Raw genomic sequence first — 16,675 nt, 5'->3', positions numbered from 1 at the left:
TGTGGACCGATGATTAATGGCTTTATCAAAACGTAGAGATGATTTACAGAAATTTGAACAATAATACTTACACTGCCGTTCAACATTTTGGGATCAGCAAGATTAGAAATATTTTTTGAAAGAAGTATCTTCCGCTCATCATGGTTACATTTATTTGATCAGAATTACAGAAAAAAAACAGTAATATTGTGAAATACTATTGCAATTTAAAATAATGGCTTTCTATTTTAATATACTTTAAAATATCATTTATTCCTGTGATCAAAGCTGAATTTTCATCAGCCGTTACTCCAGTCTTCAGTGTCTCATGATCCTTCAGAAATCATTCTACGCTGATTTATTATCAATATTGGAAACAGTTTTGCTGCTTAATATTTTTTTGGAACCTGTGATACTTTTTTCAGGATTCTTTGATGAATTAAAAAAAAAGTTAAAAAGAACAGTATTTATTCAAAATAGAAATCTTTTGTAACAATATACACTACCGTTCAAAAGTTTGGGGTCAGTATTTTATATTTTAAAGTATGTTAAAATAGAAAACCATAATTTTTAAATGGTAATAATATTTTACAATATTACTGTTTTTTCTGTATTTTGGGTCAAATACATGCAGTCATGATGAACAGAAGAGACAAATTAAAAAAATCTTACTGATCCCAAACTTTTGAACAGCAGTGTATGTAAGTATTATTACTGTTATTTCATTAGATGTTGTGTAACAGATACATTTAAGCAATCAACTTAAGCAAAATCATCATTCTCAAAAAAAGAGCAAAGAACAAATCATTTTCCACACATCTGACTACAACTGTGATACTGAATTTAGATCAGAAATTTATATTTTACTTACAAGAATCCTTTTGAGGTGTTTTTGCATAATTCTATTTAACAACCTTGTTTTTTCATAAGGCATAACATAACATTTCCATGTGACTACAATGTGACTTTAAGTGTCTGTGTTGCTTCTTTCTTTGTGCCATTCTGAAATATCAAGATCGTCAATATCGTTTGATTAAATGTCTTTTAATAACCAAAGAGGCAGACTATAATAGACATAATAAAAATACAAAATTCTGCAGTGAAAATATATGGTATATTTCCCAAATTTCCAAAAGAGGAGAGTTTCTGAAGTCTCTCACTCACATTAGACGAGAACAAATAGTAACAATAGACACAGAAAAGCAAAACATTGTTTACTATTAGGAAACATAGTGCACCAGGTTTACTTCATATATCCACATATAGAACAGACAATTTTGCAAAAGCAAAATGATTTTGAAATGTACTTGCAAGCTGATGTAACGTTAATGTAAAATGTAATGTGTAATGCAACCTTCCATAAAATTGGCCCCTATGACCTTCATACTTTAAGGCACTGCAAATATTATCAGTTTAACCATTGACAAGAATATTGTTGTGACTCATTGTAGTACTTTGACACAACCTGCAGTCACTACAAGGTGCAAAGTGAAAATGTTTTCATAACACAAGCAGAGAAAAAAACAACGTACAGCAGAAAGAACCAAGTGTGCTAAATATGCAAGCAAAATTAATGTCTTATGGAACATCTATAGAATAAATTAGAAGAATCTTTATCATTATTCTAATCCTAGTATTGTAAAAAATACACTTTAAATGACTACTTCTTTGAACAGATCCTAGACAAACTCAATATAACTATGATTAAAGACACATAGACATTAACTATTTCAACAAAACAGCCAAAGCACAAAAACAGATCTATACCCATCAGAGACATAAAAGGTGTGAGGTGTAAGGAAAAGCAGCATAATTAAAACACTTGCAAGAGGCTGAAAAATAACTAGCCTTAATTATAGAGACGCTTTTTGATATGCATGCTAGTTGTATCCGCTGACAGAACTACATAAACAAATTAAGACTTTACCTTCACATTTGTAACCCATAAAGTGTCATTTAAAGTGAGTCACTGAATTCTACCCATTGTCTGCATTCACATTCTCCAAAACAAAATGCAAGCATCTGTTGCAAACTCAAATTAATGTCACCTGTAGACATTTTTAAGTATATGCAACAATATAAAAGACAGTAAGGAACAAGAAAAACACATAAAATGCATTAAAAAAAAATTCACAGCTGAAAACAACTCTTCAAATATAATTTTAGATCTGAAACTTTAAAATGTTGGTCATTTTTAGTTAGCAGTTTTGCTGAAATTAGGGTTAAAATAAATCACGGTGGCAGTGATGTCATCTCGGTACATGCGTGCTAAATCGCTAGGCAGAGCCAGTATAGTTGCCAGTCTCTCCTGGTCCATCTCTGCATACTCATTTGTGCCCAGTGCATGGCGAATCAAATGTGTGGCACCGTTCAAATCCAAAGCGGGTGTTGCTCTGGCCCGTCGCTGCAGCAGCAGCTGGTGCATTTGTCCCAAGTTGAGCTGGCTGGCTGAAACCGGAGCTTGCAGATGAATACCAGTCAAATGTTCCGCCACAAGCCTGACCGCCTCATCACTGGTCATCTCGTCCCAGAGGCCATCAGAGGCCAAAACCAAAAACCGGTCCTGTGGTCGAAGCCGGTGGTAGGTGACTTCTGGTGTCGCCTCTAGATAAGGTGGAGTGAGATAATTAGGTGGAGCGTATTGATAAAGATTCAGTGATTCTAAATCAGAGTCTCCATTCTCTAGAACACTCTGCTGGAGCTCACGACTCCATTTGAAGCGAACGTCTCCAAATGCACGCAACGGCATCAGGACCCCGAGCAGCCTGTCGTCTACGATTACCGAATGCCGTTCACTAGCCGGGTGCTGCCGCCATATGCGCTCCACCTCGGTTACATTGGCAGCGTTGTGGTCTTGTGTGAGTGGCAAAGCACTCCAGCTCCCATCATGCTCCTGGACGCCTAAAACTGCCCGACAGTCTCCTGCATTTGCAACATGCACACCTTCTGGTCCAATGTGAGCCACACAAGCCGTACAGCCAGCGAAGGCGGCCTGGATGGCCGTGTTCCGCATCAGGTCATTTGCGAGTGGCACCTGTGCCTCAAGAGAAAGATCCGTGTCCAGTCGTTGGAATGCATAGATGAGAGCATCTGTGGGACGCATGCCGTCTCCGTGTTCTTCACTCGCCAGAAGCTCCTGCCAGTAAACACGCAAATGATTGACATAGAGGGCTGCTGATTCCCTGTAGTTGTAGTCGTTACGGTGCTTGTACCACTGCAGAATGGGCGGCACGGGTCGTAAAATCTCCATGGCAGCCTCTAGATCCTCCAGGACGGACTCTGACATCATTGATACAGCGATGTAATAAGGCAGACGCTCGCTGACCGCTTGAGCGCATGCATGTCCGCCGTGTCCATCAAACACGCCAAAAAGCATGCCACGAGTCTGGAGGCAGCTGGCACTGCTGCGTCGGTCCTCTAGTGGAGTATTGGCGGAAAGCTGGTTGCTCTCAAACCTCAGCACTGGACTGGGACCACTACGGCCATCAAACTCTGGAATACGAACGGACTGCTCATTAGCACGCAGAACTGCGTTGATCTGCAGCCGGCTCAGCTGGAAGTCTAGTTCACGTCTTGGAGCATGCAGTGTGTTTTCTCCTTCCTGTCCTGAGCTTCCATCTGATCGACTACGGGAAGAAAAGCTCCGGGCATGACAAGGGAGCGGGCAGGTTCTACACAGTTTATCAGGTAAAACATGCTGGCTGGGTGCAAAGAAACTGGTCAGATGTCTTCCACCAGTGTAAAGGAGGAGCCTTGAACACAAATAGCCAGACATTACTGCCTGGATGCAGTGATCAAATCAGTCTACAGCTCCAGCATCTGGAACAACAACGTGAAATCACAAGATTTAGTAACAGGCAGTCTTTAAACTGATCAAAAATCACAATAAATGGACATTGTGCAGATTTAAAATCTGCAGAAATAGTTGTGTTTTGCAGGCTCAAGTCAGTGATATAACCAATAAAGATTAAGACGTGTTAATATTACATATTGTTATGAACTCATAGATCACGCAAAATCTTCCAAGTATAAATCTAGCCATGTTTGCAAAGCAAAAAAATCCAAAATCAAGGCTTTCTCATATGTGTCAGGGTCAAATAAAATCTATATACATATAAACACTATTTACTTCTTGATTTTAGTCTACAACGGTCTAGCTTACCGTGCCGGTTTTCGTGATAATTGGCAAATGTAATGGCTAATTTTACAATTTAGTGATGTTTTTCCTGCAAATTTGTGTAATTGAACAAAGTCTAGAAATGTCTGTGCAACAATTCCCTACAAAGGACAGCTTTAATATGAGTAAAAGTCGAGTCAAACAGACACAAACCTGGCACTGCTGCTCGCTGAATGATCTTCTTCTGCTTTTCAGTTCCGTCGTAGCTGGTTGCAAACGTTCAGCTCGCAGCGCCCCCTTCAGTCATGTGCGTACTCAATATTCACAGCTCCGCCTTTTTTATATGATAGAAATAAAAAATCGCAATTAATTAGTAATTCATTCATTTATGTTATATTATATTATACACACACATACAAATAAATAATATGAATCAATTAATGACTAATTAATTCATTTTATTAACCAAGTCGTTTTCCAATCTCCACATCACGTGATTCAAAAAAGCGGCACTTTACGGAGCGGGATTATGAAGGTGTTCCGTTGAAATGTCGTTGGTCTTTCCTATCAATAATTCTGGCCTCATCAACAATATTTAAAGCTTAAAATTTAGGATTAGGTCGTGTATTTATTGTAAGCCAACCAAACCCTTCAGTCGTAAGGTAAATATTGTGGCGTTCAGCGAAGTTTTTGCTTATCGTTATTATTTACAGACAGTTTATGTAACGTTAACGTTACCAAATTCTAACAACATTTATCTTTTTTTGCAGGATATAGTGACACTTTGAGCGTGTAACTTAGGTGAAAAGGATGGTTTATTGAGTACGAAGAATGGAAGGTCAGCATCAAATCATAATATATATGTTAACGTTAGTTTATTTTTGTTAACAATATGAAAACTTTAATTAATAACATTAACAAATATTATTACATAACATTATTATTATGCAACTTTAAAATATCTTGATACTTTAAAACTGAACTGTGAACAATTATGCAATGTTTTTAATGACTATCACGACATAGTTCTAGTAAAATCCATTACTTTCTCTGGTTTGTGTTCTGTTAAAATCATAGACTGTATGGTTAAAATGTACCTTGTCTTAAGTGGAAACATAACATTTATTAATATTATATTGTGTTTTATTGCACAAAACCCATCTGTTGTACAGACCCAAGTACATATTTTGCTTTCCAAGCTAAAAGTCTTCACAGTCTTCATGTTTTCAGCTACCAAGACAGATTTGCGTCTGTTACTGGAATGTCTGAAATACCAGATGAAATGGCCTGGATCACAGAAACAAGCTCTTCTCACTATCATCTCGATCTGCAGACAAAACGGTCTGATTTACAGCTCAGAACATACTCATATGACACTGCCTCATACAAACCTAAAAATGTTATATTAAATATTTCTTTGTGTATTAGGTCAGTATGTGGAGTTCTTTAGAGAGATTGGAGGAATTTCCTTCATATATAACCTGTCAAAGTCCAGCACTTTCTCTCAGGTTAAAGAGACTGCTCTATTTACACTTGCATCCTTGGCTGAATTACATGGTGTGTATGCAGTTATCATCATACATACATGTGGATCTGTGTGTGGTTTTATAATTGCATTGTTAAACAGTTAATAATTGACATATAACATTTGACTATGAACTTGCAGAGAGCTGTAAACAGTCACTGTGCAGAGAGGAGACGTTTCGTGACTTAGCGCAGCATCTGGAAAAGAAAATGCCTCTGACGGAAAAAAGAGTAGCAGTGTACATGCTGTCTGTATTGGTTGCCAACAACAGTAATATTCACCATAAAACTTACATCCAGTGAGACCATTCCTGTGCTGATACTGTGGTTTTGTAGCGTGGGGAGAGAACAGGTTGGCAATTCACAAATGGTTTGTGTTGTGTGTGTGTGTGTGTGTGTTTTGTTTTCCAGGATGTGGACAGACTCTTGCTAAGACCTCCAGGTGTATCGAAACCTTGCTCAATTTGTTCAGGTACACACATTAAGTTCAGTTTGTTCAGGTATGCATAGTCATCTGCCTGTATTTTTATACTTTATTCATTTAGATTTAAATTTGTGATGTCACATGACCTCCTTAAAGGTATTCATTGAATACATCTACATCATGTTAAAACACAGTATACAGCCTTACAGCAGCAGATTAACAGTCCCAATGAACTCCTATAGACAGAGCAGGGTAGATGACATATTGAATTTTTATGTGGATGAAAACAAGGCTGTAAGTGATAGTCTATAGTTTTTAGGTAATTGATCACTTGCTTAAAGGGCTCATATGATGCGATTTAAATTTTTTGCTTTCTCTTTGGAGTGTTACAAGCTCTTGGTGCATAAAGAAGATCTGTAAAGTTGCAAAGACTAACGTCACAAATCCAAAGAGATATTCTTTATAAAAGTTAAGAGTCAACCACACCTACCTAAAACGGCTCGTTCTAACACGCCCCCACATATCTACGTCACGATGTGGGAAGATTTGCATAATGCCGCCGAAATGTTCACGCAAAGAAAGAAGGCGTAACTTTTGTTCTCGCTGTAGTATTGTTGTTGCCGCCGCCGCCATGTCGTGAAGGCGCTGTGTTTCGTTGTGAAAGCGAAACTACTTTGTTTGGCCTTCCAAAAGAGGACGATATCCGCTTCGTCATGCCTGGAGCTGAGCCGTGCTGGACGCAGAGGAAATACATCAACTTCGCGCTGTGGATCACCAAATCGGCTCGGGTCGTCACATATGGTTGCCGCAAGCCCGCCGGCCTAGAAATGAGTGACTAGAAATGAGTGGTTAAGTTGAATTTACAACACTTTTCCAGAACACTTCAACCCAAATATTCAGATGTGTGCAGCACATTTTATGGAGGACTGTTTCCTGATCCTGGTAGAGTAGACTACAATGCCGGCTGTTCTGACTCACAGACTGTAAGTACGTTTTTTTTTATATTTAAAGAATTTGCCACTGACGATTCAAACGCGAGTTTTTTGGGCAGTGTAGAGTAGCACTTGTTGTTTGTCATTTCTCTGATCACAAATGCAGACATGGTTTTATGTTTACGCGGCGCGATGCAACGCAACGCGTAAAAAGACAGTATTAGTCATTATAATCCGTAATTATGTCCCCACTGGATGCAACAAATGCCTCATTTATAATGGGTTTGAATGTTTTTGTCTCGTCGCTCTGGCCGGACAGGGCATCACAATATGGTAAGGGGTGTAACATTTCCATCACATGCTTGAGGTATTCGGCCAATCACAACACACTGGATAGCTGGCCAATCAGAGCACACCTCGCTTTTCAGACCGATGAGCTTTGTAAAAATCGACGGGTTTCAGAAAGGCGGGGCATAGAGGAGAAACAATAATGTACAGTATGTGGAAAATAATGTGTTTTTTTAACCTTAAGCCGCATAAACACATTTCATTACACCAAATACACAAAATAATGTTTTTTTAGCAACATCATATGACCCCTTTAAGGGGATTGGTAAGCCAAAAATGGAAGATGTTGTCATTATTTATTCTGTATGACTTTTTTCTTCTATGTGATATTTCTTAAGAATGTTTAAACTGTTTTTGTCCATATAATGAAAACTTTTTGGACTCCCAATATTGGACCCCATTGACTTTCACTGTATGGCCAAAAAACTAAATTTTTTATAATATTTTCTCTTGTGTTCCACAGAAAATAGAAAGTCATACAGGTTTGGAACGACACACTGAAAAACAATTTTCACTCAAAAAAATGCTAGTCAAATTTCACAAACAATTACAAAGAAACGGCAAGAAACACATTTAATTAAACATGAGATTTTGAAGTAGAAAAACTGAAATAGAAATTTCTTGTAAAACATACCACAGTCAATGTCCTGGATAAATTGAAAACATTCCCAAACAAAATATAATATGCTTCCGTACTTGGAGCGGAGGGGTAACATTTCAGACACTGTCTGGTGTTTTGTCGACGTGAATCACAGTAATCCAGATAAACATCTGGAAACTTGCTTAAACACTTCCCTGCTGCTCAACAGAACCAGATTTCAATTCATGTTCTTTCTTATGCCACTTTTCAGGCATAGTTTTCCAGATCCTAACACATCTTATGAGCAGTTGCAGTTGTGGGCCACTGTATCTAGTGCTCTCTGTGGCTCTGTCAACAACCCTCAAAATGGTATGGTTTTGTTCTCCATCCCTTCTCTACCCCTTTACCATCATTAAAGGGATAGTTCACCCAAAAATGTAAGTTCTGTCATTAATTACTCACCCTCATGCCGTTCCAAACCTGTAAGACCTTCGTTCATCTTCGGAACACAAATTAAGATATTTTTGATGAAATCCGAGACCTCTCTGACCCTCCATAGACAGCAAAGGAACTACCACGTTCAAGGTGCCGCCATTCACGCGAGTACCACGACGCATGCGTGTGATGCTGCTGATGTAGGAGCCGGCGTTTTTATGTAGAACACGCATGTGCTGAGCCTTGTTTACAAGCAGAGGAATGCACACGCATGCGTCGTGGTACTGTCGTAAATGGTGGCGGAGAGTGACCGGAAGAAAAGGAATTATTTATAATTATTAAGTCATTATTTTTGTTTTCTTTGCGCACAGTAAGTATTCTCGTAGCTTCATAAAATTAAGGTTGAACCACTGATGTCACATGGACTATTTTAACGATGTCCTTACTACCTTTCTGGTCCTTGAACGTGGTAGTTCCCTTGCTGTCTATGGTGGGACAAAGAGCTCTCGGGTATCTTCAAAAATACCTTAATTTGTGTTCTGAAGATGAACGAAGGTCTTAAGGGTTTGGAACAACATGAGGGTGAATAATTAATGACAGAATTTTCTTTTTTGGGTGAACTATCCCTTTAAACCCTAAACGTTTGTTTAGAATAAGATTGAGAGATAAGTTTTGTATTTACACATATGCAAATAAACACTTGAACAGTCTTCCTATGTGTTTGTTTATGACAGAGGAGAATCAGAACGCATGTATGCATGTGTTTCCCCTGGTGAAGATCTGGCTGCAGGAAGTGGCATTGCCCAGGGCAGAGTTGGCACAGCCTATATGCTCATTTATTGGCATGACTGTTGCAAACAATTGTGAGCATAAACAGCATCAGCACAGAATAACATAATGCCACAGTTTGTACTCATTTTCTCATCTCATGTGAATGTGTTTTTCAGCTTGTGCTCAGCAGTATTTTGTGTCAGTGGGAGGCCTAGATTCACTCTCAGACACTCTTACCAGAGTTTTGTCTCAGTCGGCCCACAGTGCTCCTGCTTGTAAGGTGGCCACAGTAATCACTAAAACATTGTCTGCCTGCATCTCCAACAATGGTAAGACACATGCACACACACCCAAGAGAACTATACTGGGTTGTATTGGATTCTCCATTTCTTTTGTCTTTCTGTTTCAGAGCAGTTGGTGTCTTCTTTATCAAAGTTGATGGTCATTCCAGGGCTATTGTGTCTGTTGTCCAGCCCAAACCTTGACCCACAAGACCAGCTCGCTGTGGTGTTGACGATTGGACACCTCACAGATGCCTGTGGTGAGTTTGTGGGTAACAGATGGTAGTAAAATGACATTTGCATTTTTCTACCACATACATGTAGCACTACAAATGATAAAGTAAGCTCTAGATTCAAATTCCTGATACTTCTTTTTATCATTCTCATTGAATTTCTGCAATTTAGCCCAATACAGCTACAGACTCCATTCAAATTTTGTATTGTAGATAGTTTATATATGATTTTTAAAGAGATGTAAAATAATAATAAGTGGAAGAAAATTTAAATGAGCTTGTTTGTACTTGTATTTGAGCTCTTCTTTCTCATATAAGTATAGTTTGTTGCATCTGTTTAACCACATTTGGCTGCTTTTACACTGCAATTATAAATAACCTCACACTGTTTGTTGCCTTTCAAGCACGGGTGTTTCCTTTGGGAAATTCACGGCTTGTATATTATTGTAATTAGTTTGTCTGTTCTCTGTTTTTGCAGTAGAGCATCAATCTCAATTGTTGTCGGCAGGAGGTTTGCCTATTATGATTTCGCTGCTCACTGAGGCTAGTGATGAAGAGGTTAGAAAGGCAGCCATGTTCGTACTGCACACTTGCAAGAGAATCAGTGAGTTGCGTGTTTTAATATTTGTACGTTCACTCTATATGGTTATGTGCAAAAGAGCCTTTGGCAGGAAACAAAGATTATTACTCTGCAATAAGTAGTGACACCTTTTTCTTTAAATAAAAATGCAAATAATTGTCTTCAAGAAAAAGCATGAAAAATAAAAGACTTATTCAGGACTGTACTAGTCTAGAAAATAGACTCTGTCGCCAGTGGTGATGATGGTATGCTATTAATTTCAGGTGCACCACATCACAGCACTTAGTAACCATGCCCTTCTTTTAATGTCCTGCTTCCATTAAACTGAGACTATGGCACATGAGCTTTTGAAGTTTTTTTTCCCTCTCCACCCAGCTGAATCATTAGGTGCAGGCATGTCAACTATGAATCTGCAGGAGAGTGACATGGAGAGTCACTGGAGGTCCGCTGGAAAAATCCTCCAGAGAATACAGCTCCTAGAGAAAGAGGTTTTTCTGTTTGTGAATGTGTATTTTGATATTTCAGTTGCTGTATGTTTCACCCAGGGCTTCCATGTAAAAGTTGTATTATAACGTCGATGAGACAGAGATTTTGGTGTTTTTGAGTGCAGTTATCTGTTAAAGGGATAGGTCACTCCAAAATGAAAATTCTGTCATCATTTATTCGCCCTCAGCATTAGATTGAACTATCCCTTTAATATACTTTATTCTTTAACACTTCCAAGCGTATTCTTGTGTTATTTAGTCCATAAGTGCTAACATTTTTCAAACAAAATGTAACCAGATCTGATAGCATGTTATTGAAACCATAGACAAAATGTGATATGAAATGTGTTCAAAGAGCGATTAAATTCAAGTCAGTACTGTAGGTTTTTAAAAAATTTTAACTCAAGCATGTTTACATTTTATATGTGAACGCATACACAAACCATATGTTTATTAGCCTTATTTTGTATTTTGATTTTCAGATTGGTGTGAAACTGTGGGAAAGAGACACCAAAATCCAGCAGCGCAGCAATCAGAGGTTGGCCTCATCTGTGGAATGTAATGAGGCATGGTGGGAGGGTTCTGTGATGCGAAAGGTGACAGGTTACCATCGAGTATGTGGAGAGTTACACACAACCCCTGCAGGAACTCTAGACCGACCAATCACAAATGAAATACCATACAGCAAAGAGAACTTGGTGAGAATGACATGTAAACACATTAACAGATAGTAATGTGTAAATGTTAAGCATTCTGCATCAGTTTACAGCCGTTTCAGCAACATACATACAAACATGTTTGTTTTGTGTTTGTAAGTAGCAGTGTGTCAGCACTGAAGAGTGTTTGAGTCCTGCCCAAGTCACTCTCTTCAAAGGCCCTAGCTGGGAAAAGGGCAACAAGAGAGAGCATGAACTAATGAGAGAGAATGAGAGGAATATTGAGAGGAGTGGCAACCAGGAGACAAGCACACAGGGAGGTGTGAAAAAGAGAGACATGGAGAGGAAATTACAGTCTGAAAGAGTGGCAAAGAGATTAAAGATGATGTATCTAGACTCAGATGATGATGGCAAGAAACGTTTACAGCACTGCCGCACACCAACAGAGGGCGGCAGAGATACACAGGGGTAAACATCATAAATTAATGTGTTTTGCTTTTACAGTTTTGCTAGATAAAGACACTGTTTAAATACATGTAATTTGATGAATAGAGTTCAAATCAATGTATTTTAAAAATGTATCATACACTTGTGGCCAGAAAAATTAAACAAATAGATTTTTTTGTTGAAAAATGTGATAGTATGAGTTAGTATGATTTATTCTTGCTTTTCTCATTCCTAGTTGTTTTATTCAATATTAGGATGTTCACACTAAATCCAGATACACATAATCCATTTAATGTCTTTTCATTTCTCTCTCCGTTTTATTTTTCTTGGGTTTCAGCCCAGATATTTTCAGACATCCTGATCCCATGAAGAGAAACCAGTTTACACACACTCGCTCTGATGGTAAATCTTACTAAAACATCACGCTTGGTTTGTGCTAAGTCACAGCAAAACCTTTGATTTCTCTTCACCTACAGATTTATATTTGGAATTAAGTTCTTTGCTGTTCATTTGAAGTTTTAGTTCATGAATTTGTGCTGCTGTTTTCAGATGAGATGTCTCTGTGCTCTGAGCTGTTAGACAGAGAAGTGAACAGGTTTCTGAAGCCGCCCTCTGCCTCTAAACCCAACAGTCTACGCTGTGCAGGTGTGTGTCTGTATGAATGCACACAAACAAACAACACATTATATGATACAAGCAATACTTACTGCCACTTTCTGGTTTTTCAGTGCTCTCATTGTTATTTTTGTCTTGCATGTTCCTTTTCTCCACGCTGTCTTGTGCACACATGCACCTTTTCCATTTCTCAGGTTGTGTGAAAAATATAAATGAGATGGACAGTCGTTCATTTGGTGCTGTGTTGCGTAGCTGCAGTTTTCAGTGTGACTTTCACCTGGTGCTGCGAGAGGCTGAGGATCGATTTAGGAGAAACCAGCAGTTAAAGAGGACAAGACACACTCTAACACACAGTCACATCCACACACATGACAAAAACAGAAAGAGCACTAGTGAGGAAACAGAGATGAGCCAGAGGGAAAAACACAGGCTGAGTCACCAACCATCAGACAGATGTAAGAGACGGTGTCCACATGGTCTTTCACAATGTCTTTGGGATTGTTGTTTAGAAAGTAGCTTTGATAGAACAAGGCCTGGAGAACCAAACACACCCTCATGATTTACATTTATTCATTTAGCAGATGCTTTCATCCAAAGCAGCGATGTATGTTGAGAATTTATAATTGCATACAAAGTCTGATGATCCGTTTATATTCTATTTTTTACAAACTGTATTCAGATAGATGATTGAAATTCAAACAGCATGAGACAAATGGTGTGTGGAATCGAGGTGCAATTTTATGTTGTATTATGTCCCAGTTACTGCATAGAAGTATCCAATTTGGGATGCAGCCTCTTTTTTCTTTAACAACTGGATATCTTCACATGCTATGGCATTTTTAGTGCATTTGGTGTTTCTTTTCTTCTCTAATTCTTAGTGTTTTTTTCTTCAGATATTAGGCTCACACCCCTGAGAAGACCGAGAGAAATATACAGTAAGAGAAGGGTTCTTTCCCTTGCAGTACAAAAGAGAACTGTAGCTCTTAGACGTATAATAGTTTAGAGGTTTGGGGAGAGGTAACATTCATAATGTCTGTGCCACTATAAACATCTGCCCCATACATTTGATAAACGGTGCATATGCGTGCAAAGAGCCAGATTATATTATTGAATAAGTAGTTATGTAACGCAAGACTCATCTGTGCTTTCAACTTTTGTCTAAGTTGCTGAAATGTCTTTCCATCTTTGCTCTCAGTTTTTTTACTTTTGTCCTCCTTTTCCCCCTCAGTCTCATTCATTCCACTCCCTCTATTGCCGAGTTGTGGTCTCTTGAGTGCTGTTCAGTTGTTCCGACGTGGCTTCTTTCCTGTAACCTCAAGACTTACTGAACTTTCTAGAAACGTTCGCACTATAATTGTCAAGTAAATGGTCATGTAATGTCATCCAGTCATTAACCATAATCAAACCTGGAAAGGGTGATCAGGAACCCAACCATTAGTTTTTTACTTTACATTTTTACTAGTCATAAGATGGCACTAATAAGCAATTCTAATTGGTGCTGATGTAAAAGTAGCAATTTATAGTTTAGTAGCCATTTTGCAAAAATGTTAATAATAATAATTCCTTACATTTATATAGCGCTTTTCTGGGCACTCAAAGCGCTTTACATAGAAGGGGGGAATCTCCTCATCCACCACCAGTGTGCAGCATCCACCTGGTGATGCGACGGCAGCCATAGTGCGCCATAACGCCCACCACACACCAGCTTAATGGTGGAGAGGAGACAGAGTGATGAAGCCAATCAGCAGATATGGGGATGGTTAGGAGGCCATGATGGTCAAAGGCCAATGGGCGAATTTGTCCAGGATGCCGGGGTTACACCCCTACACTTTTTCGAAGGACATCCTGGGATTTTTAATGACCACAGAGAGTCAGGACCTAGGTTTAACGTCTCATCCGAAAGACGGTGCTTTTTGTCAGTATAGTGTCCCCGTCACTACACTGGGGCGTTAGCACCCACACAGACCACAGGGTGAACACCCCCTGCTGGTCTCACTAACACCTCTTCCAGCAGCAACCTAGTTTTCCCAGGAGATCTCCCATCCAGGTACTGACCAGGCTCAACCCTGTTTAGCTTCAGTGGGCAACTAGTCTTGGGCTGCAGGGTGATATGGCTGCTGTATAATAAATATGTTACCACTCAGTGCTGCAACAGATTAAAAAGGAACAAGAATTCTTGAAAGGCATGTGACTACAGTTGACTAGAATAACTCTACGATGATCTTAATGGATGATTAAATTTTTTTTTAATTATATGATTTGGTTTTAATTGTTTCAGTTTTAACTGTAAAATACAATAATATTGTATTATTTTAATACTCTTAATGCCTGGATGAAACAAGTAAATGAAAAAGATTGGTGTGTGTTCGTATCCATGCATGCACACACAAAGGGTTTTGTTCCTCTCGAGTTGGTGGAACAGTGTGACTACAATAATAAGGCCCTTCATGCTGAGAGGAATGTCTTGGTAAAGAACAGTGTGTATTTGTTCTGTAGGATACTAGTACTGTGAGTACTGTTCCACAGACTGCCCACTAAATCATTCTAAAGATCAATATACCTCCCTGCTGCCTGTGCAAGTCAAGTCTGTATTGCTGTTAACAGCACAGACACATTTTGTATGGTTTGGTTATTTAATTCCACTTCCTGCCTCTCTTATTCATTCTTTTCTTTTTCTCTCTGGCCCAGGCATAAAAAAGAACACGGTTCACAGCCGCCTCAAGAAAACCTCAGAAGACTGTCTCCCAAAAAATGTATGGTACTCTTAGTATTAGGTGAATTATACCATGATTTCACACTTACATTGAACCTAGAACACCCTATTTTAGCGTTTTTTTATTGTGCAGACAGTCATGCAATGTCCTTTTTGTCATAATATTCTGAGCATATTCAAAGAAAATGCAAATGTAAAATTCATTAACTTGCTCTTCCTCTGAAACAATTCACATTGACTATAAATATCTTAACTTATTACGAACCGTTTATATTTGTGCACCCATATGCATAATGTATATCATCTTTAGCCCATATAAATGTGTGAATTTGTGAAGGTTTTCTGCTTTAGTCTTCAGGCAGACACAGAGAGAGGCGGAACTTTTCTGCTGACGAGTTGCTGTACCTCAACATGGGTGTGAAGAGGTTTGGTCACTCCTGGAACTCCATCCTCTGGACGTATCCCTTCCAGCCTGGACGCACCAATGTAGACCTGGCCAAGAAGTACCAACACATGCAGGCTTGACACGACCAATGGTGATGAAGATCAGCTTTCTGAATACTGTAACTTGTGTGTAAATCTAACAAAGGCTGCCAAGAACGTTCACTTAATATTTAACATCAAAATCACTAGGGATGCACAATATATCGGCCACCATATCGGTATCGGCCAAAATTTTCATATCGGTGCATCCCTAAAAATCACTCTATGCTTCCACCAGGATTTACATTACAGTGGTGAGAAATTGGGGGAGTGCTAAATTTCACAATTTAATAATAGAATTAATATAGAAAACCAGTCATTTTAAATTGTAAGAATATTTCATAATATTATTGTTTTTATTGCATTTCTGATCAAATAAATGCAGTCTTAGTAAGTGTAAGAGACTTCTTACAAAAACATTAAAAAATCTTACTGACCCCAAACTTTTGAATAGTAGTATACTGTATTTGTTTGGGGTAAAATATGACATTTTTTATGAGATGCACCCATGTTCTGACTGAAAGTGAATAGTAATGATTGATTAAACCGATATTAGACACCCACCCAGTGAAAGAATGATCTCACTAAGAGGAAATGCTAAAGAAACTGGCCTCTTTGGTATGTGGCTGTCACACTGTTACATAACAGTGTTCTTCTGGTTGTCTTTCTCAGTTCAAAATAGCAACATGACAAACACGATATGGCTCAATGAGATCTAGAGGCCATCAGATGTTAATTATATTGCTATGCAAGTACCTTCACGGTATCTATTTTGCTTCCTGTTTCATTTCCCCACTACTGCCCTTTCAGAATCCTGATTCTGTTTTCTCTCTTTTACTGACAGAAAGCCAAAGCACAGGATCTGTCTGGTGCAGGAGACGAATAAAACATCACCAGCTGAACTCATTTTCAGCCATCACTATTTGTTGTTTTATTTAAATAGAGTTATGTTGTATATTTTTGTTATTGGATTGTATAATTTTACCCTTATTTTGCTATGTAACAAGGTGATATGTTAGAAAATAACATTGTTTCCACTAAAGAGAAATTAAAAAAAGATTTAGTTTGAAGG

General features: G+C 38.5%; 2 protein-coding genes across 3 annotated transcripts; one reads left to right on the top strand and one right to left on the bottom strand.

Annotated features, from left to right (window-relative positions):
• Nucleotides 1-1,055: 1,055 nt before the first annotated feature.
• Nucleotides 1,056-4,393, bottom strand: LOC107600002 (pyruvate dehydrogenase [acetyl-transferring]-phosphatase 2, mitochondrial-like). Of its 2 annotated transcripts, none has more exons than XM_016291769.1 (2): nt 4,310-4,393; nt 1,056-3,798 (listed from the first exon to the last, which is right to left on the bottom strand). In XM_016291769.1, exon 2 carries the CDS (start codon nt 3,752-3,754, stop codon nt 2,174-2,176), a length of 1,581 nt encoding a protein of 526 aa, XP_016147255.1. In that variant the 5' UTR covers nt 3,755-3,798; nt 4,310-4,393; the 3' UTR covers nt 1,056-2,173. The 2 variants fall into 2 exon arrangements, with proteins under 2 accessions (XP_016147255.1, XP_016147264.1); XM_016291778.1 differs by lacking the exon at nt 4,310-4,393 and adding an exon at nt 4,142-4,256.
• A 923-nt stretch (nt 4,394-5,316) lies between these two features.
• LOC107600507 (telomere repeats-binding bouquet formation protein 1-like) lies at nt 5,317-16,489 on the top strand. Its single transcript, XM_016292440.1, has 19 exons — nt 5,317-5,437; nt 5,525-5,653; nt 5,763-5,891; nt 6,032-6,092; nt 8,176-8,273; nt 9,074-9,202; nt 9,287-9,439; nt 9,520-9,651; nt 10,103-10,228; nt 10,580-10,692; nt 11,172-11,387; nt 11,509-11,813; nt 12,130-12,194; nt 12,342-12,437; nt 12,602-12,862; nt 13,301-13,342; nt 15,096-15,160; nt 15,472-15,639; nt 16,448-16,489. The coding sequence occupies exons 1-19, from the start codon at nt 5,317-5,319 to the stop codon at nt 16,487-16,489; spliced, it is 2,451 nt and encodes an 816-aa protein (XP_016147926.1).
• Nucleotides 16,490-16,675: the final 186 nt, after the last annotated feature.

This window comes from Sinocyclocheilus grahami, unplaced genomic scaffold (genome assembly GCF_001515645.1).
Source record: "Sinocyclocheilus grahami isolate Dianchi unplaced genomic scaffold, SAMN03320097.WGS_v1.1 scaffold14.1, whole genome shotgun sequence".
In the NCBI taxonomy this organism is placed as follows: domain Eukaryota; kingdom Metazoa; phylum Chordata; class Actinopteri; order Cypriniformes; family Cyprinidae; genus Sinocyclocheilus; species Sinocyclocheilus grahami.
This window is presented reverse-complemented; position numbering and strand designations above follow the sequence as displayed.

Excerpts from the sequence above, each read along its gene's own strand:
- LOC107600002 (XM_016291769.1), bottom strand. The coding sequence starts at position 3,754 with ATGTCTGGCTATTTGTGTTCAAGGCTCCTCCTTTACACTGGTGGAAGA.
- LOC107600507 (XM_016292440.1), top strand. The coding sequence starts at position 5,317 with ATGTTTTCAGCTACCAAGACAGATTTGCGTCTGTTACTGGAATGTCTG. Across the intron at positions 5,654-5,762 it reads ATCCTTGGCTGAATTACATG|AGAGCTGTAAACAGTCACTG; the intron begins GTGTGTATGCAG and ends ATGAACTTGCAG. Across the intron at positions 13,343-15,095 it reads AAGACCGAGAGAAATATACA|GCATAAAAAAGAACACGGTT; the intron begins GTAAGAGAAGGG and ends TCTCTGGCCCAG.